The sequence below is a fragment of the Macaca mulatta genome, chromosome 7, assembly GCF_049350105.2.
Source record: "Macaca mulatta isolate MMU2019108-1 chromosome 7, T2T-MMU8v2.0, whole genome shotgun sequence".
In the NCBI taxonomy this organism is placed as follows: domain Eukaryota; kingdom Metazoa; phylum Chordata; class Mammalia; order Primates; family Cercopithecidae; genus Macaca; species Macaca mulatta.
In genome coordinates this window covers 175,246,085-175,273,033 of record NC_133412.1, presented here as the reverse complement: position 1 = coordinate 175,273,033, position 26,949 = coordinate 175,246,085, and the positions used below count along the sequence as shown (strand labels likewise).

General features: G+C 47.1%; 1 protein-coding gene and 2 long non-coding RNA genes across 25 annotated transcripts in view; 2 read left to right on the top strand and 1 right to left on the bottom strand.

The window, feature by feature from the left end:
• The window catches only part of LOC144330421 (uncharacterized), a 117,591-nt gene extending 93,755 nt beyond the window's left edge, over window positions 1-23,836 (top strand). Inside the window, exon 3 of the long non-coding RNA XR_013396581.1 lies at window positions 22,677-23,836. This is a non-coding gene — a long non-coding RNA (uncharacterized LOC144330421). The remainder of the gene's footprint in view (window positions 1-22,676) is intronic.
• PPP2R5C (protein phosphatase 2 regulatory subunit B'gamma) overlaps window positions 1-26,949 on the bottom strand; it is a 169,297-nt gene that overhangs the window by 3,395 nt on the left and 138,953 nt on the right. For 7 of the 23 annotated variants that reach the window (XM_015144498.3, XM_028851844.2, XM_077941755.1 and 4 more), the window contains 5 exons: window positions 22,026-22,196; window positions 17,378-17,505; window positions 14,255-14,356; window positions 12,157-12,229; window positions 6,771-6,887 (listed from right to left, as the gene is read on the bottom strand). In XM_015144498.3, coding sequence (XP_014999984.1) covers window positions 6,771-6,887; window positions 12,157-12,229; window positions 14,255-14,356; window positions 17,378-17,505; window positions 22,026-22,196 — 591 coding nt within the window. Of the gene's footprint in view, window positions 1-2,069; window positions 2,400-6,770; window positions 6,888-12,005; window positions 12,230-12,537; window positions 12,627-14,254; window positions 14,357-17,377; window positions 17,506-22,025; window positions 22,197-26,949 lie in introns of those variants that run through there. The other 16 variants (XM_015144500.3, XM_015144501.3, XM_077941760.1 and 13 more) reach the window with 4 other exon arrangements.
• Window positions 3,716-8,276, top strand: LOC144330410 (uncharacterized). The gene is made up of 2 exons (XR_013396570.1): window positions 3,716-4,460; window positions 6,493-8,276. It is a non-coding gene; the product is annotated as an uncharacterized LOC144330410 (long non-coding RNA).

The window sequence follows — 26,949 nt, the reverse complement described above, 5'->3', positions numbered from 1 at the left end:
TGAGAGGCTGGGCAGGAGAACCGCTTGAACCTGGGAGGTGGAGGTTGCAGCGAGCCGAGATTGCACCACTGCATTCCAGCCTGGGTGACAGGGCGAGACTCCACCTCAAAAAAAAAAAAAAAAAAAAAAGAAGTAGAAATTTCCTTGGAGGCAAAGAAAAAAAATGAATGAAAAACATATTTAAATTGGATTTCAAACATCTATCAAATTGAAAAAAAAAAAAATACTCTCTTCTCCAATCCATTGTCTTCGTAAAGTCTAGGAAATTTTGGTTTCACTTAAAAAAAAATTAAGTGAATCCCATTTCTGCATGAAGATTTGGATAACTGTATCTGCAATAAAAGGGAAACTTAATTTGGAGAGTTTACATATCAAAGCATCCATTTCCACGAATAAACACATAATCCAGTTTAAAAGTAGAGACACTGTGTTAATACCAATATTTTGAAACAAAACAATAAACCATCTAAATCACCCAAACATGATGTATATGCCAGACGACTTGACGGCCAGTTAGTTAGAAACTTCTCTGGATAAAGCTTCTTAATCAGAGTTAAGTCTTCCTTTTTGTTCAGTGTATTCAAAGAGACTAAGTTACTTTGGTGGTACGTCTAGCAGACAAAATTTAAGTCAATCATTTGACAACAGAAAGAACACAAGCCTCACAGATTCCAGATGTCTGATTTTGGTATGGATGTAAAATACATTTTCCTTCGCTTTAATGAAAAATTCAAGGATCTGCAGAAATCCTGAATGAAAAGTTCAAATTTTTGCTAAGTGTTTCCCAGCAGGGTTCTCTGCAAATGTATCGATGAAAACAGCAATCATGTCAAGGTTTAAAAAGAATTTTGTGTCACATCACTTTAGGATGATTTCTAGAAATGTTATTTGAATATTCACATTCACTCATGGTAGGGGCAGGACTTTGGATTTGTTTTCCCCCTGGAAACCAGCGTGAGGGTTTTGGGAGAATCTTCCACTTCTGGAGATGGTGAAGGTCACGGTCCCCTCACCCATCACGGTACTTGTGAGAGCGTGTTAGTGTGTGAGGATGCAGAGCATGTCTACCTTCAACCCATGAGAAACTCAGAGTTGAAATCCTACCCTGAATTTTATGCCCATTCTATGTTGATCTCTAAAACAAAGTAAAGCAAAACAAAACCAAGATTTTTATATACTTAAAATATGTAATTACAGCTGCAATAGGCACTCCAAAGAGAAGAAACATTTTCCTAGAAAAAAGCAACAGTAAAAAGCTTGGAGCTGCAACCAGTGAATGCAAACTGAGAACACACACATGACCCCAGAGCTTCTGAAAGGACAGAAAACCGGTGGACATATCTGGGCCTTTCTGCTTAGACATTTTAAATTGAACTGATGTGCAAAGCAGAGAATAATTTTACTATCCACAAGGCAAAAAAATGAGGACAGGAGGCAGGGAGAAGACAGCACGCAGACGGTGGGCGAGGAAGGGCCGGCGGAGGGGATGTGCAGGTGAACATGCTGGCAAGGGCGGAGCGGACCGCGGGAGACACAGGTCAATGAGAGGCGGCCTCTCTTCTGCAGCCCACGGGCAGACCCGGAAGGCTCAGTGTAAACCCGAAGTGCTGAAAGAACACCAGGGGTTGGGCATACATGGCTATGCAAGTTTTCTTCCTCTTTAAAGGTGTACATTCAAACTTTACTACTTAATTTGGGATAGAAATAATCAACATTTCTTAAGGGACCAAATTTCTTAAAAAAATTTTTTTTAAAAATTAGAGACAGGGTCTTTGTCACCCAGGCTGGAATGCAGTGGCGTGATTACAGCTCACTGTTGCCTTGAACTCCTGGGCTTAAGGGATCCTCCTGCCTCAGTCTCCTGAGTAGCTAGGACTACAGGCATACACCACATGGTTGGCTAATTTTTTTTTTCCTAGAGATGAGGTCTTGCTGTGTTGCCCAGGCTGGTCTCAAACTCCTGGCCTCCTGGGTTCAAGTGATTCTCCTGCCTCAGCCTCCCAAATAGCTGGGATTACAGGCGCCCACCACCACGTCCGGTTAATTTTTTGTTATTTAGTAGAAGCGGGGTTTCACCATGTTGGTCAGGCTGGTCTCGAACTCCTGACCTCAGGTGATCCGCCCACCTCGGCCTCCCAAAGTGCTGGGATTACAGGCGTGTGCCATTGTGCTCGGCCTCCCAGTCGCCAAATTTCTTTCTTTGTTTTGACCATCACAAGCTGGAATGACATGGACAAAAGGGAAAATACTTCATGTACATGTTAACTCGTCAGTTCTTTTCCTGGAGAACAGGCTTCCATGTGCTCTATGCGCTGAATAATGAGTACCTGCACTGACCACCTTCCGTCTCTCTACACCTTCCTTACTTGCATGGTTGGTGATGCTTTTCTCCCGACCAACTGTTAAAAATGAGAATTGCAAACATTTTAAATGTCTGTGATATAAATGCCATTCACATGATATGTGCTAGTTTTCTTTGAATGTTCTGACTAGGGTTATACTAGTTTCTTGAAGGAAATGTAAATAAAGGATAGGTAAATACATGGTTGATTTCTCCACAAAAATCCAGCCTACTCCATCCATCAGCATCAGAGCCTGCTTCCCTCTCTCCAGCTATTCCTTCAACCACCGCTCACACCCGTCCCAAGCCAACCCTCACGTCATCTCAGAGAAATGTGAAATGATTTTGGAAAAATAAAGTTAGCTGAAAATAAAATTAAAAGGGCATTGAATATCTTCAAATGACTATATATAAAAACCAAAAAATCTTAATTTTTAGCTATAATTTCTTATGTCAATTTGGTCAACAAATTGTGCACATACATTTTTCCTGCATCCTGGTACCTTTTTTTAAAAAAAAAAAAAGTTTTGAGAGTCTGAGTCTGGCTCTGTCACCCAGGCTGGAGGGCAGTGGTGCGATCATAGCTCACTGCAGCCTTGAACTGGTACCTTCTTTTTGCTTTAACAATAGTGCTTTTCAGAATTTTAGGAAAACCACTCCAAACATTTTTCAACTTAAGAAAAGTTTATTGGCTGGGTGTGGTGGGCTCACGCCTGTAATCCCAGCACTTTGGGAGGCCGAGGCAGGCAGATCACTTGAGACCAGGAGTTTGAGACCAGCCTAGCCAACATGGTAAAACTGTCTCTGCTAAAAATACAAAAATCAGCTGAATGTGGTGGTGCCGGTAGTCACCGCTACTTGGGAGGCTGAGGTGGGCAGATTGCTTGAGTCCAGGAGGCCGAGGCTGCAGTGAGCCAAGACTGCCACTGCATTCCAGCCTGGGTGTCAGAGCAAGACCCTGTCTCTCAAAAAAAAAAAAAAAAAAAAAAAAAGGAGTAGAATTTATCATTTCAAATATTATACCTAGACACTGCACTCCATAAATACCTTCATCTGGATATGTTGAATTCAACTGATTCAACTGATCCACAGAAATCTACGAGGAGTCAGGCCAGGCACAGGGCCTCACACCTGTAATCTCAGCACTTCAGGAGGCTGAGGTAGGAGGATTGCTTGAGCCCAGGAGGTTGAGGCTGCAGTGTGCTGTGATCGCTGTGATCGTGCCACTGCACTCCAGCCTGGGTGACACAGTGAGAACCTGTCTCCAAAAACAAACAAACAAAAACTGTAAGAGGTCTTGGAATTGCATAGTGTTATTAGTCTTCCAACTTCATTCTTTTTCACAGTTGTTTTGGCTATTCTACATCCTTTGCATTTCCATGTGAATTTTAGAATTAGCTTTCTCAATTTCTTGAGGATAAAAAGCCTGCTGAGATTCTAATGGAGAGTATGTTAATTTGGGGAAAACTGACATCTCAATGATACTGAGTCTTGACTCAGGAACATAATTCATAGCGATCTAAGGATGAGGTGAGGGAATCACTGTTGTAAGAATGTCAGTCACACAGGAAACCCGGTGACAGAACACAATTGCAAGAACTGTGAAAACAAGGAAGCAGACATGCTACAGAAGTTCTCCAACAACTGTCCTGCCTGTGTGTGTATTTAGAACTAGACAAGTGGATGGCCACAGGACCTGTTCCTTCCTGTCACCGTATAAGGTAACCCTCCCAGGAGGGGACGTGCCCCTTTCCAAGGGCAGTGGACAGACCGAGCAGCTGGAAGTTCCGGGGCCCCGAAAATCACACAGATACTAGGGCTGACTTTCAAACGCAGTTTTACTCAGGACAGAATGCTATTTTGGTTTGCATTCTTGATCAAGTTCTTGATCTACTACAGAGCAGGACCTAAATTGCAAATATGTACATACCTTTCAGGTACATTACATTTTGGACATAGTTTATTCTTTGTCTAGCTTTAATTCTAACCTAAGTCAAAGGCTACACCAAAAAGAAAAATTCCCCAACCCTAAGCTATTTAATGTGTAAGAATCGTTTTTTTGTTTTTTTTTGTTTTTTTTTTTTTAAAACGGAGTTTTGCTTTTGTTGTCCAGGCTGGAGTGCAATGGCGCGATCTTGGCTCATTGCAACCTCCACCTCCCAGGTTCAAGCGATTCTCCTGCCTCAGCCTCCCAAGTAGTTGGGATTACAGGCACCTGCCACCACGCCTGGCTAATTTTTGTATTTTTTAGTAGAGACAGGGTTTCACCATCTTGGCCAGGCTTGTTTCGAACTCCTGAGCACAGGTGATCCGTCTGCCTTGGCCTCCCAAAGTGCTGGGATTACAGGCATGAGCCAGCACACCCGGCCAAGAACTGGCTTTTAAACTGTGTATAGCCTCGTGTCTTAACACTAACTGTGATTTCCTTCTGTGTGCAGTAACAGGATCAGCTCACAAGTCTTTAGCAAATTTGAAGCCACAAAATCAAAATGGCAAAAAGGCGACCTTAAATCCCTGAGTTAAAAAAAATATCAAGAAGGGAATGCCGGGCGCAGTGGCTCACGCCTGTAATCCCAGCACTTTGGGAGGCCGAGGCGGGTGGATCACAAGGTCAGGAGATCGAGACCACGGTGAAACCCCGTTTCTACTAAAAATACAAAAAATTAGCCGGGCGCGGTTGTGGGCGCCTGTAGTCCCAGCTACTCGGGAGGCTGAGGCAGGAGAATGGCGTGAACCCGGGAGGCGGAGCTTGCAGTGAGCCGAGATCGCGCCACTGCACTCCAGCCTGGGCGACAGAGCGAGACTCTGTCTCAAAAAAAAAAAAAAAAAAAAAAAAAAAAAAAAAAAAAAAGAAGGGAGAACATTAACACTCCCACAAAGAGAGAAATATACACAGATTTTCATATTTGTGATGAAATCTATTCATTGCTAAGAACATTCATTGTGAGGAAAGTATGGAATCCAACTGAATTAGATAGAATATTAGTTACCGATGTTCGGAGTGTTCAGTGGGCTTTTCCACTGTATTTCTAGTACTTTCAGGCTTTGATGAGCTAAAAGCAGCATTCAGTCATCTATTTTGCTCTTAACCTGAGCTGAGGAATTAGAGGGGCAGAAGAGACCAATGACCGTGGCTACCGTGGGAGCTTGGCACCATGAGCCCCTTCCTGTGCAACTCCGAGAAAGCAGCTGGGACCAGTGCAGCCCCACTGGGATATGGCGCCAGCCATGTGCTAATTCCCCATCTTCTAGGAGTCACATTCAAAATGTAAAAAAAAAATGGGGGGCATTCATTTAAATAATATATTTTAGTTAATCTAGTAAAGGAATAAAAGAATGGCCACTCCACAGGCAGGGTGCCTACTTTCACTTTTCACCTCAGAATTTTAGAACAGGATGTCTTCAGGAATTATTTCCCTGGTCAAAAAGAGGTTCAAGTTTCTCAGGGAGAAAGGCCAATGTCTCCAGACCACTTGGGACTCCTTTTTTAGTTTACAGGCATTTGAAACAGGGAGGGATGCTCAGGGAACACCGCAGTTGAAAGGCTCCTTGAACTCAAGCAGGAACTGAGTAAGTTGTCCTAAGTGTCTACAGGCCCAGTTGAGGAATAAGAGTGGTAGGAGGCTCTCTTTGAATCGGGGTGATCTACATGTTTATTCCACAACAAAGGAAAGAAAACCACTCGAGCAGGGCTGTTACCTGAGCTGGCCTGTGACATAAGGACTGAAAGATAGTGCCCGGGAGGGGGTGAGGGGGGCGAGGGGGGCGAGGGGGGCGAAGGGGGCAAGGGTGAGGGGGGCGAGAGGATTGAGGGGGATGAGGGGGGTGGGGGGGAAGGGGGCAGGAGCAAGGGTGGTAAGGAGGCAAGGGGGTGAGGGGGACGAGGGGGGGTGAGGGGGCAAGGCGGCAAGGGTGGTGAGGGGGCAAGGCGGCAAGGGTGGTGAGGGGGCAAGGGGGGAGGGGGCAAGGGGCATGAGGAGGGCGAGGGGGGTGAGGGGGGCGAGGGGCATGAGGTGTCCTGGGGAAGGGGTTGTTAGCACCTGCTGTGAAGAGCTAAAAGGGAGCATCTCTGGGCCAAAGCAGAAGCCAGAGGGCTGTGAAGGAAAAAGCGAGGGGTGGATATGGCTGTGAAGCTTTCGATTTTGCTGGAGTTAACATTTAAAGAATAGTTAAGAGTTGGGATTACTACTACTGTTAGTAAATGGAGATACAAATCTTAGGCACATACTTAATCCTTAAAAACTGTTTCTAGTAATTTGATCACTAAGATCTATAGATACAGTATTTCCTATAAGGCTAGCAAAATTTAATTTTTAATTTCAGCTTAAACAGAAGGCGCTGATGCAAATCACATCGCCTACCAAGAGTATGTGCATTTCTTAAGCAATTATGTGTCATGGGCGCCCAGCTGAGCTCAGTGCGCTTTTACCTGATGAGCCTCGTCCTTCACTGTCTTTCTCAGCATCTGCACATCTTCAAATAAAGGCCCATCTGTCTCCATTGCAACCGGAATGCTCACGGTGCTGGCTTGACTATACACTGTGTACTGCAATGCAAAGTGTGGAGTCACTCTGTTAGGTGCCCAGGCTCTGAACGCCAAGCTTCTCATCCTGGCCAGGGACGCATCTCCCCTGCCACCCCCCCAGGGCCCTCTCCCGCACGAAGCTCACTCAGTGGGACACTCGCCTACGCTTGCAACATGACGCGCCTTGCTGACTTCTGAAACCAGAAAGCACTCAGTGGAGACAGCAAAGCAGCTGGTCCCCTCCTGGCCCCTCTGCACCTGATGGACAGTGACCCATACCCTGGCCCACACCCCACAGCCTCTGCAGTTCTGACCACGTGAGCAGCCAAGCGCGAGGGCGCGCCCTGGGCTCGGTGGCGGGAGCTGTCTCACCGCTGGAACCCTCACCTCTGGCCGCCCATTCTTTGCCAGCGACCTCCAACCTCATGATTCTCTTCCCTTTCCTCTCACGATCATGTCCTCTCATCAAGGCAGCTGGCATGGTTCTCTCTCCCCTTTATCCCATTTTCCCGGCTTGCTTATGAAACCCTCTCATCACATCCTGGGTGACTTGCTCTCCACCAAAACAAACACAGCCTGGGTGAGCCTGACGTTCCCTCTCCATTCACTACGGGTGGCCCTGGGACTTCTTCACTCTCCCTGTGCTCTGGATGGAAATGCAGATGGCTCAGCCTGCAGTCACTGGGCCCGGCTGACTCCGCTTCCATGAGTGTAGTGCAGGGGTAAGGTCACCCTGGAGGGTGGCTGTGAAGTTTCCATGAGACAGGGTGTGCGGGACAGCATGACTGTGACGAGCGTCTGCTCGCTTTGAGGGCACAGGCGAAGGAAGCGGCACCTGTGTCTGCTGTGAGCGGGGCGCCTGTTTGTCCTGCATGGTCGTGTGTGTGCTGCCACCCTCACCTGGCTGATGGGGGAACTGGGACATGGAGGGGCTGGTAGCTTGCTCAGGGCCTCTGAGCTCAGGAGAGGGGAGCGGGGGTTCCTGCCCAGGCTGCTCTCATCCACACCCCTCCATTCTCTGCCCAGAGAGTCCCACAGCTTCGGCCTCTTTCAGGCTGCACCCCCGTCACAGCAGCGCCCTCCTGCCGACCTGCTTCACCCTTGCCCCTCACACCCCGCCAGCCCAGAGCAGCTCTGTTCTCAGCCACCGTCCGGTGTCGGCCCTCACCTCTGATGGAGCCTCCTCTGGCATGAGGCCTATGGGTGCCCTCTGGCTGCTAAGCCCTTCCCGGCCTTGCCTCACTGGACCTCTCTGAGGAATGAAGACCGTGAACGCCATTATTCAGCCCTGAACCTGCACCCTCTTGGTCTCTGTGACCCCAGCCTCTCCTCCAGGCATCTTGGGCTCCTTCCTCTGTGGGCCACCTTCAGCCTTTTCCCAACCCCCTGCCCCTCCTCATTCACCCCGGCTTCCATGCCTCCAGGCCCAGGCCCTGCTGCTCAACTCTGGACCCACCTGGCTTCCCCTTCCTCCCAAAACAGCCGGGGCGCACACCTTCGGCTGGGTTCCTTCCTCGAATGCCAGTCGGACCAGGTCCTCAGCGCCCTGTGCCTTCACTCCCACAGCTCCGCCCAGCACCACGATCTCCACACATCTCCACACGCGTCCCCTACCCCAGCGGCCCCAGCACTCCGTCCATGCTGCGCCAGAAGAGCTTGCAAAAATGCAAGTCGGGCTGGGCCATGTTGCCCTTATGGCTCTTTAATATCTGCTCACATTTTGAGGGAATTCTGCTCCCTCTCCACCCTCACCTCTCAGCACATCACACCAGCCCTCCCCATAACTGACACCCCACCAGGGCCAACACTTGCCACCCACCATGTCCCTGCTTTTCTCTACCTCTGCCGCGGGCACCTTCCCTCAAGTCTGACTGGGTGACCCCCTCAGTCAAACCAAGAGGCCAGGCCCCTGTACTGTGTGTGTCTTTCTTTAGAGATGGGAACGAATAAGCCGGTCCTGCCATCTCCAGCACACTCCCCCCGGTGTCTTCTTAATACAATCTCATCATCTGAGCTGAATTCACCTGCCTCTCCTAATGGACTGTAAGCTCCCTGAGGCTGGGGGCTATGTCTTGTTCTCATCTTTGTGTCCTTAGAACCACAATTCAGGACACAGCACCTTGTCCTCGAGGGGGCTCAGTCAGGTGGGGAGATACAGAAACCTAAGTGGCTGCAAGACTCCTGAGACTTGCGGGGACTGTTTCACACCAGCACTTCTAGAGCTTCTGACTAGTCCAGGCGACAAGCAGTGCTTTCCACGGGACCCACCAACAGCCCTTGCTTGGAGTTTGGTTCACTTGGAGTTTGTCCTTGGGGCAAAGGACAGTGTCCCCACACGAGAATGCCACCAGATGGTCACAGCAAAATAAACCTTACATAGCGGGCACCGGCAGGAGAGGGTTCCGACTAGGAATAAAAATCTTCACTGAAGGCCGGGTGTGGTGGCTCACACCTGAAATCCCAGCACCTTGGGAGGCCGAGGTGGGTAGATCACAAGGTCAGGAGTTCGAGACCAGCCTGGCCAACATAGTGAAACCCTGTCTCTACTAAAAATACAAAAATTAGCCAGGCGTGGTGGCGGGCACCTGTAGTCCCAGCATACTCAGGAGGCTGAGGCAGGAGAATTGCTTGAACCCAGGAGGCGGAGGTTGTGGTGAGCTGAGATCACACCACTGCACTCCAGCCTGGGCGACAGAGCAAGACTCCGCCTCAAACAAAACAAAAGAAAAACCTTCACTGAGGTGCGTTCCTCACATGAGCTCCTCTCTCAAAGCAAAGGCAGGCATCCATCCCAACCCTGCCCCAGGCCGCTCACGGCAGTTTTGGTCATTGCAAACACTGAGCCACAGCTACTCTGAGTTCACAGAAGTACCTGACTTCATTTCATACGGTTCCCACAAAAGCTGGGGTAAGTGAGTAGTAAAATATTATACGGCCCCTTTTGATGGATTAGGAGAAACACATTTATGTTAGACACTGCCAATATTTCATGATTTTAGAAAATTAAATCATGTGTGACATTAAAAACCCCAACAAAGCTGCCACAACTGCTCAAACAAGATGCAGTCTTGAGGGCACCGCAGCCTTCCCGGGTCCCCAACGCCTGCTGGGTACGTGCTGTCACGCGTTTGAGTGGATGAAGGCTCAGTCTGCAAGGACGGGGGGCATGGGGGAACACACAGGGAGTCCCTGGGAACCCACCTTAAAAACAAAGCCCGCAAGCCCATTCTCCACAGGCAGATCTGAGATGGAAAACCAAACTTTGAAAACCTGTTTTCACTACAGAAATAAATGGACTGTATTATCCACAAAATTGGTGACTTTTTGTTGCTGTTATAATGCGAAGCAGTGATGAGAATTTAGAGATTTTCTCCTGAGAATGAGAAGCAAGTACGAGGCCAGAGTTTCCAGCTCTGAGGTATTGACCCATGAAGTATTTTCTGTTTTGGAGACCATGTGCCATGCAACTAGAGCATGTGGATGAGACTCATGGGGACTGTGTCACAGATGGTGTCAACACAGAGATGAGGACAAGGCAGGGCTAAGCTCCCAGCATCACAGTTCATCAAAGCTCCTGGGCAAAACCACGGCATGCCTGCCATCACCACAGACGTTTGTAAAGAGAGCAACCAAAAAGCATACATAAAGTTACTTGAGAACATTCAGGAAAAGTTGAGAAAAAGAAAAAAGAGAGCAATACGTATTTCGGAAGAAACACTGGTTATGTACAGTATGTATGGGAGTGAAACTGGGCCATGTTTGTCAATACAAACAACCAGCTCTTGATTTGTAATGTAACGATTTTGTGCAATTTTTTCAATAAGCTATTTCTGTATTCTAGGTACATAAAATCAGACCTTCTGATTCGCGTGTGTGTGTGTGTGTGTGTGTGTGTATTCATTTCTCACATGTTTTTGAGGCTATTGATTTCAACTGCATGTGTGCTGAGGTCCTTGACAATCCTGAGGACTGTCAGCACCTACTTTGTCTGTGGCTCTTCAGAACAAAGCAAGACAGGCACCGTAGCGTCAGGCAGGGCTGGGCCTTATAAACTTGCCCAGGTTTATAGTGTTACCATGTTTTAAACGAGTTTCAGTATTTTAAGCACACTTTCAACATAAATTCAATTCATTAAAGTAGATACCTATAGCTATGTACCTCAATTAAGGACTACACAGTTTTAGACAGTAATCTTAAAACAGCATTTGTATGTCAGTATGAATAAATACTGCTAGAAAAATGTTGGCTACCTGTTTTAGGTGGACTCAAGGGCTCACTATTAGAAATGTCATTCAGTTTTCCTGATCTGAGTTTCTTGATTGTAGTTTTCTCAGAGTATACAAACCAATATGTTGTTATATAGGTAAATATATACTTTTAACTTTATATTCATGTATAACTTTTTATTAAATGTCAGAGAAATTTAAAAACCAACTTAGATAACTGCGCACATCTCTCGCTAAAAGAAACACATTGTCCGGTAAAATCTTTTCTGGAGAGTTGAAGGAAAGCTTGAGAATTCTTAGAGTGGCAAAGATTCAGACAAAAGATTTTCTGAAAAAGATTTTCTTTTTAAGAGGCACTGTTATAATTAGGCACACAGAACATGAAGAAACAACTGTCATAATGCTCTAAGCATTTAGACCAGTGTACATCAAACCCAAAGACCATGACACCAGGAAGCCCTCCCGGACCCCGGCAGCCCCGGCAGCCCCGGCAGCCCCGGGACGTCCGGCCGTCGGCGCGGACTCACCAGAGCACACTGGCACCCGCTGCTGGGGAGGGAAGGAGGGTTAGCTGCTAGCGTGGCAGAATACAGCTAATTTGTAATGATAAAAGCCTGGGCTTACAGAAACCTCATACAAAGAAGAAGACATCAAAACGTCATACTTACTCTATTTCCAATCTAATTTCCTTTCTTTTAGAAATAATTTCATATGAAAAAGAAAGGGAAGTGCTGTTTGAGCGACAGCATCTATGACATTTGAGAGAGGAAGCATAGTCTTGGACTGTATTCGAGTTTTCTTTTTACCACAGTATATTAATCAGATTCAGATCTTATTTAAAAAGCAGAGAAAAAAAGTCAATTCTGTGGTAAAAACGATATGGGGCAAAATAAGTACTTGTACAAGAGGAGGGTTACAAAGTTTAAAAGTACTTTTTATTGCAGACATTTTCATATACAACGTTAGTGAAATCACGTCCCCCCGCCATGGTGAAGACATATATTCCTATCTTATAAAAACATTCAAGTAACCCTGGGCGTTTTCATGTTACTCTTTTTTAGTACCTGGGGATTGGCTTTGGCTAGATTTTCTATTTTAACCCATGCTTCTTCCCGTTCTTTCATTTTTAGCTTCTCTCTGAAAAACAGTAAAATGTCATCTGTGTTAGAGATGAATCAGACACAAGAACACGCTGAAGGGGCGAAGGCACAGGCACGTTGGGCACAGCCAGCGGCTCCTCCCGCAGCCCCTCCGCTCCATCTCCCCACACTGCACAGTGCTCAGCACAGCATGAAGAATGAACCGAGATTTAAACATGAGAAAATATCAGAACATTTAACATGACCAAGAATTGGAATTCTTAAAAGAAATCTAATCTAAGTAAGTCTTATGTCTCCATCCTTGCCCTTCCCCTGGTCGGTTGTTTCTTCATGGGACCTACATACTTCGATGAGAAGCTCATATATCCACTGAAGAAACGAGACTGCAGGACAGTGTAAAGCGACCAGTGTCAAAGGAGCCAGTATTCCCATTCCTACAATATTAAAAAGGAAACGTCTTAAGAGCCAGGAGACCTGGGTTGTTGACTGACTCCACTGCGATAGGCACGTGACTTTCAGTCAATCACTTAACTTGGATCCAAGTCTTTTTTTTTTTTTTTTTTTTGTGTGTGCGACAGGGCCTCACTCTGTCGCCCAGACTGGAGTGCAGTAGCGCGATCTCGGCTCACTACACCCTCCACCTCCCAGGCTCAAGTGATTCTCCTGCCTCAGCCTCCTGAGTAGCTGGGATTACAGGCACATGCCACGACCACCCGGCTATTTTTCGTAGTTTTAGTAGAGGCGGGGTTTCACCATGTTGGCCAGGCTGGTCTCGAACTCCTGACCTCAAATGATCCACCTGCCATGACCTCCCAAAGTGCTGGGATTACAGGTGTGAGCCACTGCGCCCGGCCAGGATCCAAGCTTTTTAACCCAGAAAATGTACTACACAACCTTTAAGGTCCTGTCGGGAAAGCTGTGGGATTCCATGAGAGGAGGATCCGCCGTCAGAAGGCCCTGTTGCTTGTGTGCTTCCCACCTGCACACCGCTCTGAGTTGTGTGCTTCCCACCTGCACACCGCTCTGAGTTGTGTGCTTCCCACCTGCACACCGCTCTGAGCGCTGAGATGAGAACGGACCACGCAGCTGGCAGCTCTAGAGGAGTGGCTGGCCTGTCTCCCTGGCCCTTTCCTGACGGATCCGTCGTCTCTCACGCTCTATGGTTCACTTAGGTGTAGTCTGCATTTTCCCCCCCACACTACCCAGAATATAAACCCCAAAAGGGCAAGGATTTTTGTGGGTTTTATTCATTGCTATATTGCCAGAATCTAAAACAGGGCCTGGTGTACAGGTAAATATTCACGTATTTGTCTAAGGAATGACTAAATGGCAGTTGTTTCATATATATATACACATATACATACGCACATATATACACAGCGTATTTTGAATTACATTCGTGCAAAGCTTATCTACCTTAGCCAGTTAAGTGACAAGCAAAAAATAAAATCTGCCAATAATCCATACTCAACTTGGAAGAAGACCTCCAACAACTATTTAATCACATTATGACTTGCACAGCCTAGGGACGAAGTACTTTGCCACTTAGATCATCCCTGGATACATGTGGGCTCAAAGACATGAGGGCAGGACCCTGATTTTGCAAAGCACAGACTAGATTCCAGAGAACGCCCACATTACTGAGTTAATTAAATCAGAATAAAGCTACATTGAAATGAAGATTCCTGCTCTCTTGTATAAACCTCACAGGATATAATTCAAATCCCTGCCTTATAAACATGAAAATGGACTACACATTATAGCCTTTAAGCCCAATATAGCCAAGAAAAGAAAAAATTCTGAATGTTAGATTCTTGCCTACATAAGCACTTACTGCAAAGATGATTAATCTGGCAATACAAGGGGGGAGAACTGCTAACTTTAGACACCGTTCTTTCAAAATACGTTATCATAACACAGTTTTAATTTGCTCTCCAAGTATGAGAGGCCTGGTTTTGCTTTCGAGTGAAGAATAACGTTTTAGGACAAAACAGTGGAAGAGGTTTACTTAGGATTAAGAAAAAAATCCTGGAAACAGTAATTTGTGAAAGGAACAACTCACTTTAGTTTCTCTGCTTTGAACTGTTGTGTACAGTCATCGAATAGCTTTTGGTTCATCTCCATGAAGAGCTTCAGGGCGTTGTATATCAAGCCATGTATTGTCCTGTAAAGAAAACTGCACGGTGAGCCTGGGAGCACGTGTTCCTGCTGAGCCCTCGCCTCTCCACACTCAGGCTGCTCCATATTCCAACAGTCCCACATTGCACAGGTTTCCCAAGCTCTAAAAGGCAAGGCCTGCTCATTCCCAGTTATTCATTTTCTGACAGTCAGCCACGCATCCGGAGACTTTCTTCAGCGTGGCTCTCACACAGCCACGGAGGCCACTCCACTTACTGTCTCCGGCTGACAGTGGCCAAAACCCACCTTGCTCAGAAACTGAACTAAAACATTAAAACCTGAACAAACATGATTAAGACAAAATTATAAAGACGACAATAATAGCAATACTTTATTTCCTATAAATGTCAGTTTCTTTTCAGCTTATTCCCTGAGGACAGAAAAATTAATTTTAATAATGCCAACACAGAGCTTTGAAAGAGAAAATAAAATTAGCATAAAACAGCTTAATCAATGCTTAGTTCTCAGGCTCTGACACACATGGAGAAGGAAAGAGGCCAAACTGTCCCAACTGAGCTTCTAGGTGACTCTAGTCCTAGCTGCCATCGGACTGCAGCCACATAAGAGCCCCGATCCCCCAGCAGACACCAGCGAAAGCCTGCACAGCAGAGCCTGCCCGGCCCATAGGATTGTGAGCAACAATTGCCAGTAGCTAAAAAACAAATACCAAAAAACCTAACCCTCAAATCATAATTACTTCTTAATCCACTTTTTAATACAACCCAAATCATACTTAGAAAACACTTAAAAGAACATTTTTTCTTTGCAATGGGCAGGGATTGAGTCAGTTATGGATTGTGCTGACTTTCATACCACACTAAACCACACACAAGAAACACGGCAACGCTCCAGGGGCTTCTGTTGCCATTGTTGCGCTCAATTAAAAAAAAAAAAAATCAATGCAAGCCAGGCGTGGTGGCTCACGCCTGTGGTCCCAGCACGGTGGGAGGCTGAGGCTGGTGGATCACTTGAGGTCAGGAGCTCAAGACCGGCCTGGCCAACACGGTGAAACCCCGTCTCTACTACAAATGCAAAAATTAGCCAGGAGTGGTGGCTCGTGTCTGTAGTCCCAGCTACTTGGGAGGCTGAGGCAGGAGAATCACTTGAACCTGGGAGGCAAAGGCTACAGTGAGCTGAGATCGTGCCATTGCACTCCAGCCTGGGCAGCGATGGAGCAAGACTCCATCTCAAAAATAAATAAATAAACAAATTAATGCTACAAAGAACAGGCTGTTGAGGGTGGATGTGCTGCACTAAAAACTACAGCCACCACGCTATGGCCACCAGGGTCTTGGCTGCTGCTTCCACTGCTGTCAGCACGGCTGCTGGCCCTACAGACACTAAGCGACAGCAAATGCTTCCTCGGTGCCTATCATAAGCCAGGTACTTTATGCATTTTAACTGTATCGTAATCCTCCAACCAAGTGAAGATTGTTGCAAGGCAAAGCACTTTACTTTCTCAGTTTTTCCGGCTGAGAAAGATCTGGTGAGAGCTAACTTCCCTGGGTAGCTGGTCAGGAGGAAGGCAGGAATGTGAACCAAAGTCATCCTCACTCTGATCTGCCTGCCCTTCTTTGTTCAATTCCTGGGCGGCAACCCTCAGAGGACTTGATGCAAGTGGACTGGCTGGACCCTTGCTTGGGGGTCTGGCTCAGAGCTCCAGGGCTAACACCTGTCTGGCTGCTGCCCTGCAGAATTCTGGGAAGGAGGCAGTGCCACCGGCAGCCCCGAGCGGACAAGGAGAGAGGGTGCATGGGAGAGGGCTAGTCCGCCGGCAGTAGGGTGACTGTGCAGCACAGCAGGAGGGCTGCCCCAACAGACACTGGGAGTCAGGAGATCGCACTGGGCCAGAGTGCTGCTCACCAGCTTTGTGACCGCAGACTGGGCTGCGGATGCCCTCCAAGTCTCCCCTTCCTCACCCGTAAACTAAGGGAGGAGGGCTGCTCTTCTTTAAGTTCTGAGTTATAATTACAATGTACATTGGAAAGAGATGAAAGAAGGGGGGGAAAGAAAAACTCAGATACTCATATTTCTTTAAATAACAGGAGTATTAGATGATACCATATTAATAAATAAGATGGCCTGGGTGCAGTGGCTCACGTCGTCCCAGCACTTTGGGAGGCTGAGGTGGGTGGATCACTTGAGCCCAGGAGTTCGAGACCAGCCTGGGTAACATGGCAAAACCCCATCTCTACAAAAAATACAAAAATTAGCCAGGGGTGGCGGTGGGTGCCTGTAGTCCCAGCTACTCGGGACCCTGAGGCAGGAGGTTTGCTTGAGCCCAGGAGGTTCAGGCTGAAGTGAGCCATGATTGTCACACTACACTCCAGCTGGGGGGACAGAGCAAGACCCTGTCTAAAAATAAATAAAATACAAAATTTAAAAAAGAAAAATAAATAACGTGGCACCCATATCAACAGTTTCCTTTTAAAGTCTCAGAAGACTATTGCTCAGTAAACACATTTATTCATCCTCTTTAAGTCAAAAGATGAAGGAGCGGAGGAGGAGGAAATGCTTTTTGCTCCTGGGGCAATGCGGCTGTGTTCAGGTCACCTGGCTTCCCTCTTTTTCTCTAGGGAGTGGCCACTGTGGGGTGGCTCCTGGCTCTCAGACAGGGGCTCCTCCAGGGTGCATGTCCGCAGAGCTCAAGAGACACCCCGAGAATTCGGCGGCCACTGTGCCCCTGCGGGGGCTGAGCTCCATCAGCTCCGCGGAGACCTTCAGCTTCTCTGCAGGGTGCTCAGGAAGAAGCCTAGAAGCTGCTGTTACTGGGAGGTGGCTGCAAACCAATGTGCCTCTATACTGGCTAGGAACGAAGGTGAGGTGGTAAAATCAAAGGCCACAGAAACAACCCACACTGCTACTTAATTTATAAGTCCACAAAGCAATTGACATTCTTGTTTCTTAACTGATATTTAAAATTCTGATATTTATTCTAACTGAAATAGCAGTAAAACGTGCCACATTTTCAAATGACTGAAAAAGATGGCAGCCAGTTCTTTCTTACTTGTTCCAATGGGTCTTTGAGTTGCGGTACAAGGAAGGAAACATGATGGGCAGAATCTTCGCTGCGTTGTCACTGATTAAACTCATGATGTATTCATTATTCCAGTAATAGAGAGCTCGCTCTGCCACCTGAAAGACACAAGTGGATGGCTTGCTGGAGGTTGTGCCTGAGACATCGGGCAGCTGTCCTTGCTATTAAACCCATGAGTCGGGTAATGAACTACCTTGGACCAGAAAATTATGATTATTTCTATAAATTCAAAATATTCTAGACTGTGACCTGTAACCCTGAAGAGCCTTCAACAAAGAGGCAGATAATTTCTGTACATCAAGCAATCAAGAACATTGTCACATATTTCTCCACTTATTCAGTAAACATTTATGCTAGACGCTGGTTAGATGCTGAGGAGACAACTCGAAGTAGGCTGCTCCACCTATCTGTCTGCCTCCCCCATCTGTCAGGTCGAGGGGGTGCGCTGTGTTCTGCTGAGCGTTCGGCACTGAACAAAGCAAGGCAGAAATCCTTGCCTCCATAGAGCTTACATTCTAGAGGGGAGGAGACAGGTGATGGATGATTATTAATTTACTAGAAACGGTAAGTCACACACAAAGGGCAGCAGGGCAGGGGGACAGAGAGTGGCAGTGTGTGTGGGGTGGGGTGGCTTCAATGGGGAGGAGGGGACACCTGAGCAAGGACCAGAGGGAGGAGAGGTCCTGAGTTGTCAGCACGGGGCTGGCTGAGGACCACTGCAGAGGCCAGTGGGGGCATGAACGAGAGGAGGGCAGGGGAACAGGGCCTGAGTGCACTTGCCCTTACTCATGGGAAGCCACTGGAGGGTGGTTCCCCCATTTTTCTTTTCTTTTTTTTTTTTGAGATGGATTTTTGCTCTTGTCGCCCAGGCTGGAGTGCAATGGCATGATCTCGGCTCACTGCAACCTCTGCCTCCCGGGTTCAAGCGATTCTCCTGCCTCAGCCTCCCGAGTGGCTAGGATTACAGGTGCCCGCCACCATGCCCGGCTAATTTTTTTGTATTTTTAGTGGAGACGGGGTTTTGCCATGTTGGTCAGGTTGGTCTCGAACTCCTGAGCTCAGGTGATCCACCTGCCTCAGCCTTCCAAAGTGCTGGGATTACAGGCACGAGCTACCACACCTGGCCCATCCATTTCTGTTTTTTAATTTTTTTTTTTTTTTTGAGATGGAGTTTCATTCTGTCGCCCAGACTGGAGTGCAGTGGGGCCATCTCGACTCACTGCAACCTCTGCCTCCTGGGTTCAAGCGATTCTCCTACCTTAGCCTCCTAAGTGGCTGGGACTACAGGCACGTGCCATCACACCCGGCTAATTTTTGTATTTTTAGTAGAGACATAGTTTCACCATGTTGGCCAGGCTGGTCTCGAACTTCTGACCTCAGGTGATCCACCTGCCTTAGCCTCCCCAAAGTGCTGGGACCACAAGCATGAGCCACTGCACTCGGCCCCCCATTTTTATTACTAAAACTTTCAAAAACAGACAAAGCTGCAAGACTAATATAATAAGTGCCCCCCACCTCCCTCCACCCAGATTCAACAACTGTTCATATCCTGCCCTATTTGCGTTTTCTCTCCATAGTCAACCAGCACGCATGTGCATGTTCCACAGAACTATCTGGGAGTTCGCGGCAGTCACCAGGACACTTGGCCTGTCCCCATCACAGCATGCGTGCCTCTGGGAAGAGGAGCTTCTCCCGTCTTACTACTATCACCACCTCCATCTGCACACAACTCACAGTAGCACTTGCAGCCTCTGAGCAGCGTGGGGCTGACGTTTCTCCTGCCAGAAGCCTACAGCTTAGAGATCCTGAGGTTGCGGTGCAGTGTGTATGGGTGGGATGCTGAGAATGGCGGGTGAGCCTGTGCCAGGCTCAGGAATCAGGGCCGATTCCTCAGAGGCAGTGAGCTGGGATGAACTTTGCAGAACAGCAGGGAGGCAGGTAATAGGGGAGGGGAGGGCACGCATGAGAGTGAGGTGTGGATTCAAAACAAGGCACAATCGTAGCACAGCTCCTGGGCTAGTTGTTACTTAAGAGTTCAATACCTTGTACTTTAAAAAGCATCCATCTAGGCCAGGTGCGGTGGCTCATGCCTGTAATCCCAGCACTTTGGGAGGCCGAGGCAGGTGGATCACTAGAGGTCAGGAGTTCAAGGCCAGCCTGGCCAACATGGTGAAACCCCGTCTCCACTTAAAATACAAAAATCAGCCAGGTGTGGTGGCAGGCACCTGTAGTCCCAGTTACTCGGGAGGTTGAGACAAAAGAATCACTTCAACCTGGGAGGCGGAGGTTGCAGTGAGCTGAGATAATGCCATTGCACTCTAGCTTGGGCAACAAGAGCAAAACTTTGTCTCAAAAGAAAACAAACAAAAAATAAAACCATCCATCCATCCATTCATCCACCCACCCACCCACCACCCACCAATATATGTGGGGGTAATGTTTTAAGCCTGATTTAGAAAATAGAAGCTTAAGATGCTTGATGGTTTAAACTTTAACTTTTTCCAGTTTTTAAGACCAGTACTTTTTTTGGGTGGGAAAAAACATCTAAAAGTTAAGAATGAGCCAGTGCGGTAGCTCACGCCTGTAATCTCAGCACTTTGGGAGGCCGAGGTGGGTGGATCACGAGGTTGGGAGTTCAAGATCGGCCTGGCCAATATTGTGAAACCCCGTCTCTACTAAAAATACAAACATTAGCTGGGTGTGGTGGCGGGCACCTGCAATCCCAGCTACTTGGGAGGCGGAGAATCACTTGAATCTGGGAGGCGGAGCTTGCAGTGAGCCGAGATGGTGCCACTGCACTCCAGCCTGGGCAACAGAGTGAGGCTCCATCTAAAAAAAAAAAAAAAAAAAAAAAAATTAAGAATGAGTTGGCCTTATGTATATGTGTCTGGAAAAGATTCTGGAATGTACTCTGTGCTGATCAGGTCCTCTAAGAAGCAGAAGCCAAGATGGGTGCAAGCATGCATGGGGGACACAGATGAGGGCGAGTGGGGGCGCTGGGCCTGCAGCTGAAGGTCCGAGGGGGTCCTGGCACTCAACTCCCTCATCAGAGGCACGGCAGGCCACCCTGGCAGCCTTCATGCTCTGTTCTTGGCAGGGATGTGAAGGCTTCTGTGACATGTGGAGTGGCACCCACACCCCTGGCAGCTGCATGGCCACCTTGGCTCTGCTTTCCCCACCTGGACTTCCCTTCCTCCTTGCCCTGTCACATGCTTTTATGCAAAACAGCACATTGTGAGTTCGCTCGTCCCTGTCTTCTCTCGGAATTCTGATGTTACCTATGTCGGTACCTAATTTTGCATCTAGGGAAGGAGTTCAAGTTTTCAGGACACTTCCCACGACTGCCAGTGTCTCCTGTACTTCGACCAGGGCTCTGTGTCGCTGGTCTCTACAGTTTCTAGGAAACCATGCTCCTTTGTGCAAAGTGCTCACACAAGTCTTGAAAAACTATTTTCTCTGTAGGCCAGGATTGATGGAAAACAAAACAAAACAAAAAACCCAAAACATCATTTTCCTTTCTTAGTTCCTAATGTGAAAACTCACTGAAATTTATAAAATGAAAATAACCTGAATATTTGTAATGGAAGAGACCACGGCAGTTCCCTCCTTTAACCCGACTCAGCCTGGCCTCACTTTACTACGGCTGCCCATGCTCCAGAGCTTCTCACTCCTCTGTCACTTGCCTTCTTGTCTTAGTTTTGTTGGTTTCAATGACCTCTTTTCAAAACCATCTTGAAAGGCTCAGTTCGGAGGACCCCTCACTCTTGTGGACTTTTTCTAACTGCTTAGACTTGTGCTAAGGTAACTGCTCATGTGCTTCCGAGAGCCTGCTGCACACGCCACCTGGCCTTTCACGTTTGGCTGTAAGGTGGTGGTGTGACACGGTCACCGTCTTCCACTGCGTGGCCTGCTCCCTGGGCACCAGGAGGTCGTGCTCATTTTGTGCCTATTTTCACCTTGTTCATGATGAGTGCACAATAAATATCCGCTCAATGATGCAAAAGCACAGGTGGCTAGCACGTCCAACAGAGGCAGGCAGGCCGGGAAGGTGGGTGGGGGTGGCCTTCCAAAGAGGTGATGAGCTGAGGCTGGCTTGAAGGGTTAAGGAAATGGGGAAAAGAAAGTAGAAAGTAGCTCTGACCAAGGTCGTCCTCTCGCACAGGAATCTGGCAGTGACAAAAGTCAGAGTTGTCAGCCGTTTTGAAAGGTAAAGGGAGACGCATTTACACAATGTCAGGAATGAAGTGCCTCAGCAGCAAGGGCATCTCAGAGCCGAGGCTCTGACCACCTGTTGTCTATCAACATTGATGCTCAGGTGTGGAAAGGAAGGTTTTATGAACTTGGAAGCACACTGAACATGAAGACAAAGACAGCTTTAGAGAAGCCAGATGACTGCTCTTACTGAGAAAAAGTATTGCAGCAGAGGGGACAGGACGTTCAAGGGTATTCTATAGAATTCATAGTTGCAGCATCGTATTTGAAGTATAATTCAAGTAAAAACTTGGATTTTACCTTTAAATTGCATGAGAGGCAAACCATGGCCAGCTACACATGGAACTTTTCCTTTCCCAAATGAACACGGGAACAATTTCATCAGGTCTCCCCAAGCCCCACATACCTGGAAGTGCGGGCTGGAGACACATTTGGCCAACTGCCGGAAGAGGGGCTCCATGATCTTCACAAATTCTGATGGTTCAATGACGTCTAAAATCTCTTCTAATTCATTTAAGAACATTACTTCTTTTGGACTGTGAGTCTTTGGCCAGTATTTGAGAAGTGCCATCACCACCTACAAAAGAAATGACACATGGAGTGACTGATGCCCACGAGGCCCCAACACCTGCAGGGGAAGAAGTCTGTGTTTTCACTGAGGTGGCCCCACTGCAAGGCAACACAGGAAGATGCTGCTGTCTTCCTTACGGAGGGAACAGTGACTCAGTCACTGTACGCGATCTTCTGTATTTGAGAAATCAGTCTGTCTGTCTGGGTATCTAACTATCTGATCAATCAATTTATTCAGAGACGGGTCACACCACGTTGTCCAGGCTGGATTCGAACTCCTGGGCTCCAGTGATCCTCCTGCTTCAGCCTCTGAGTAGCTGGGACCACAGGCACATACCACCTGCCTGGCTGAATTTTATATACTTCAGAAATTATACAATTTTAATTTATATAACCCACTTTCTCTGATCAAACACCATTTCAGTAAGAGTCCATTCTTAAAAAAAATAGCAGTTGGGGCAATTTAGAAAGAATAAGATCAACGGAGAAAACACAGAGCATTATCAATTCATATGTACATTTTAGTGTGGAAGCAGCCGGTACTGAAACTGCTGGCCACGTGGACACAACCCATTTCTTTCTCAAATTTATCAACCATCCATATGTATTTATATACAAACATACATACTTTTGTATGCATAGACAGTGTTTTCAACTGTGTTAAAATATGTCAAAAATAGTGATGTGAACTAAGCTGACCTTTTTAACTTGCATCCGCAGGTGCTGTGGTGGGACCCCGGGCAGGGCGCACTGTGCTCTCTGTGCTCACAGTTGTAGGCGTCAGATGCAACAGCTTGAGCAGTGCTGGGCCTGCAGTGAGCAGGCTGCAGTGGCAGCTGTAGCTAGGACTGTCACCACCCAGAGGGTCTGTGCCACCAGCTCTCTGCCAGGCACAGCCCGTCGGACTGCAGTGGTTTCCCAGCTTGTGGATAGTGGCTGTTTTATGTTCCTTGGCCAAGTCAGACAGCTAGAAAGGACTTCCACTGGGCAACCTTTCTTTATATGTTCCTGTAGTCTCCAAACGTCTTACCACAATCATACCAGTACAAAATACTGAATTTGAATCCATGCAGATTTCATAATATTTTTACAGTGTAGCCATCTTAGTTCTAAAAAAGTACTACAATCCAAAACAGGCATTTATATATGAAGTACATGTATGAGCTTACACACATAAATCGTACAAGTGCAGTCCAGCACGTTAGAGCAGCTGTTTGGCCCAGTCACAGCAACATCATGGGGCTTCTACGGCTCTTGTGCTGTGCAACTGCCGCAAATGCTGGCCCCTGGGACCGCCTGGTCATTTTCACTCACTAGTCATTTCCAGCTCAGTAGATCACACCAACTCATGGCTTAGCAGGCCAGCCTTTTAATCATTACAGTGATTTTTTAAAAAGGTGGACATTTAACATCCATTTAGAAAAATTTTGTTTTGATGCTTTGGCATTTGGGCTCCCAGATAATCTTTTATGATATTACACTTTATAAAACTCCAAAATCTACGAAACAAAGGAAGTGAGGCTGGGGTGGTGGCTCACGCATGTATGTAATCTCAGGACTTTGGGAGGTCGAGGTGGGAGGAACGCTTGAGCCCAGGAGTCTGACACTGGCCTGGGCACCATGGTGAGGTCCTGTCTCTACACAAAATTTAAAAATTAGCCTGGTGTGGTGATGGGCACCTGTGGTCCTAGCTACTCGAGAGGCTAAGGTGTGAGGATTGCTTGAGCCCAGGAGGTTGAGGCTGCAGTGAGCCATGACTGTGCCACTGTACTCCAAGACTCTAACAAACAAACAAAAACCCCAAAAAAGCCAAATAAAAATAAAAAAGGAAGTGCTGCTAGTTTTGAAGTCTGACATAAAAATCTACCATACAAGTGTCTTTAAAAGGACTTATTTTGGCCAGGCGCGGTGGCTCACGCCAGTCATCCCAGCACTTTGGGAGGCCGAGGCGGGTGGATCACGAGGTCAAGAGATTGAGACCATCTTGGCTAACACGATGAAACCCCATCTCTACTAAACAAAAACTGCAAAAAATTAGCCGGGCGTGGTGGCGGGCGCCTGTAGTCCCAGAATGGCATGAACCCGGGAGGCGGAGCTTGCAGTGAGCTGAGATTGCGCCACTGCACTCCAGCCTGGGCAACAGAGCAAGACTCCGTCTCAAAACAAAACAAAACAAAACAAAACAAAAAAACAAACAAAAAAGGAATTATTTCTAAAAATGCATCATTTAATGGTTCTCCTACCTCAAAACTATTGAATAAATATTCGTTGTCTTCCTACCACACTCCGTGTGTACTGGAATCACTCTTAAGGATATAGCAGATGCAAATCACTTCCTACATCTATTTCTCTTCATTTGTCACATGGAATTTTATTAGAAGAAATATGTTAATTTGTGAACTATACAACACAACCAATTTAGCTCTTCCATTTCTCTGGAAAAGGTATCATTTCTGGGATGGGATTCACACACGGGCCTTCCTGTTCACACTGTTTGGAATGAGCTGTGATTGGTACCAGCTATTTTGCCGCGTCAGTGCGGCGTGCTCTGTGGAGGAGGGTGTCTGCTCAGGGAATGCGAATCCGAGGCAACAACGGCTGTGTGCTGCTGGGTTTTCCTTTGGAAGACCAAGGACTGCCCGCTCCCTGCAGAGGGCAGGTGAGCCAGTGGCCCCAGCCTTGAGTCTTGGGGAGCCCCCTTCCTGTCCTGGTAGACTAAGGAGAAAGGAGAGCTGCTACTACGCCATGGAGTAAAACGTGATGAGACTGAAGAGGCAGGTGGGTGAAAACGGAACACAGTTTTACTTCTGTAAAATCTCTGATGAGCTTCTGTTCTTCTTCCAACAGAGAAAGTGCTTCATGTGCCCAGAAAGCTTTTGAGCACTGCACACAATCAGCAAATGAAAAACACTAATTACAGTATTTACTACAAATGGGGCAACACATGTCCTTCATATCTCAGTCTTCTAAGTGGATCTGACTTAAAACATTCCTGAGCCTGGACATTTGATGGCTTCAGGAGTCCCTTTGGTGCAGGCCTGTGAGATGGACGTGGACACCAGGTGTCCTATGTGCTACCAAGAGATGCACACCTGCACAAAAGCCTATACTTTGATCTTATCATTAACAAGCTTTCAATGCTGAAGTAAGACAAAATGGCCTTTGTGTTTTCATAAAATAGGCATTTCAAAAGAGAGAATTTACTGACATGTGAGTCTGAATGATCTTAATATGTAGGAAATTAAATCTGCTTTCTAAAGCTGGGACAGTACCATTACATTATCCGTACAGCAGGAAACTAAGCAGTGAAGTGTCGCTGGGTGGGAACATTGGGGCCTGGGTTGGTGAGGTTTGTACCTTCTTTGTGCTGGTGCCAAGTCAGAGTCCTGCATGTAACATTTACGCTGGAAGGACCCAACTGAAGCCGGCACCGGGTCTCTTGCCCTCTTTTAGACGTGACTGCAATTAACAGCTCTCACTCTTGCAAAGTGATATTCACTTTATTTACTATATTCATGGGAATTAAAAACATTTACAAACATTCTCTGCTTTTGTTACTTTTCGGTGGAAGAGAGAATAGGGTGGGGATCATTCACTGAGCCCTCGTTGGAGAAGGATTAGGGTCAGGCTGACAGACAGTGGATGGGGGAATAAAGATGCTGGGACAGCGGCTTAGGTGGGAGCAGCCTCTGTCTGTGGTAAATGCAATGTGGCATTTCGTGAATTCTTCAGCTACTACAGGAGTATGAGAAATACGCACAAAGAAAATTCATGAAAGAAAACTGCAGACTTTCAAAAAATCTCTCCTTCCATATCTTTCTTTTCCTTCTATTTGTATTAACTTATTTATTTGAAACAGGGTCTTACTCTGTCACTCAGGATGGAGTGCAGTTTGTGCATTCATAGCTCACAGCAGCCTTGACCTCCTGGGCTCAAGCCACTATTCCACCTCGGCCTCTTGAGTAGCTGGGACCACAGGTACGTGTCACCATGCCCAGCTAATTATTGTTATTATTTTTTCAGGAGAGAGGAGGTTGCCCAGGCTGGTCTCAAACTCCTGGCCTCAAGGGCTCCTCCTGCCTTGGCCTCCCAAAGTGCTGGGATTAGGGGCATGAGCCACTGTGCCCAGCTCTCTTTTTTGAATAGGAAAACGTGGGAGAGGATGGGAGAGAGAAATTTATTTATTTATTTTTTTTACATATTACTTTCTCTAGTAAAATCTCTGTGATAGTTAATACTCAGTGCCAACTTGATTGGATTGAAGGATGCACTGGGTGTGTCTGTGAGGGTGATGCAAAAGGAGATTAACATTTGAGTCAGTGGGCTGGGAAAGGCAGACCCACCCTTAATGTGGGTGGGCACCATCTAAGCTGCCAGAGAGGCCAGAATATAAGGCAGGCAGAAGAATGGGAAAAGACTAGACTGGCCTAGCCTCCCAGCCTACATCTTTCTGCTGTGCTGGACGCTTCCTGCCCTCGAACATCAGACTCCAAGTTCCTCAGCTTTGGAACAGGCCTGGCTTCCCTGCTCCTCAGCTTGCAGATGGCCTATCGTAGGACCTTGTAATCATGTGAGTTAATACTCCTTAATTAACTCTCCTTTATATATAATCTATCTTATTAGTTCTGTCCCTCTAGAAAACTCTGAATAATACCACCTCTTGGCCAGGTGCAGTGGCTCACGCCTGCAATCCCAGCACTTTGGGAGGCTGAGGTGGGGGGATCACCTGAGGTCAGGAGTTCGAGACCAGCTTCGCCAGC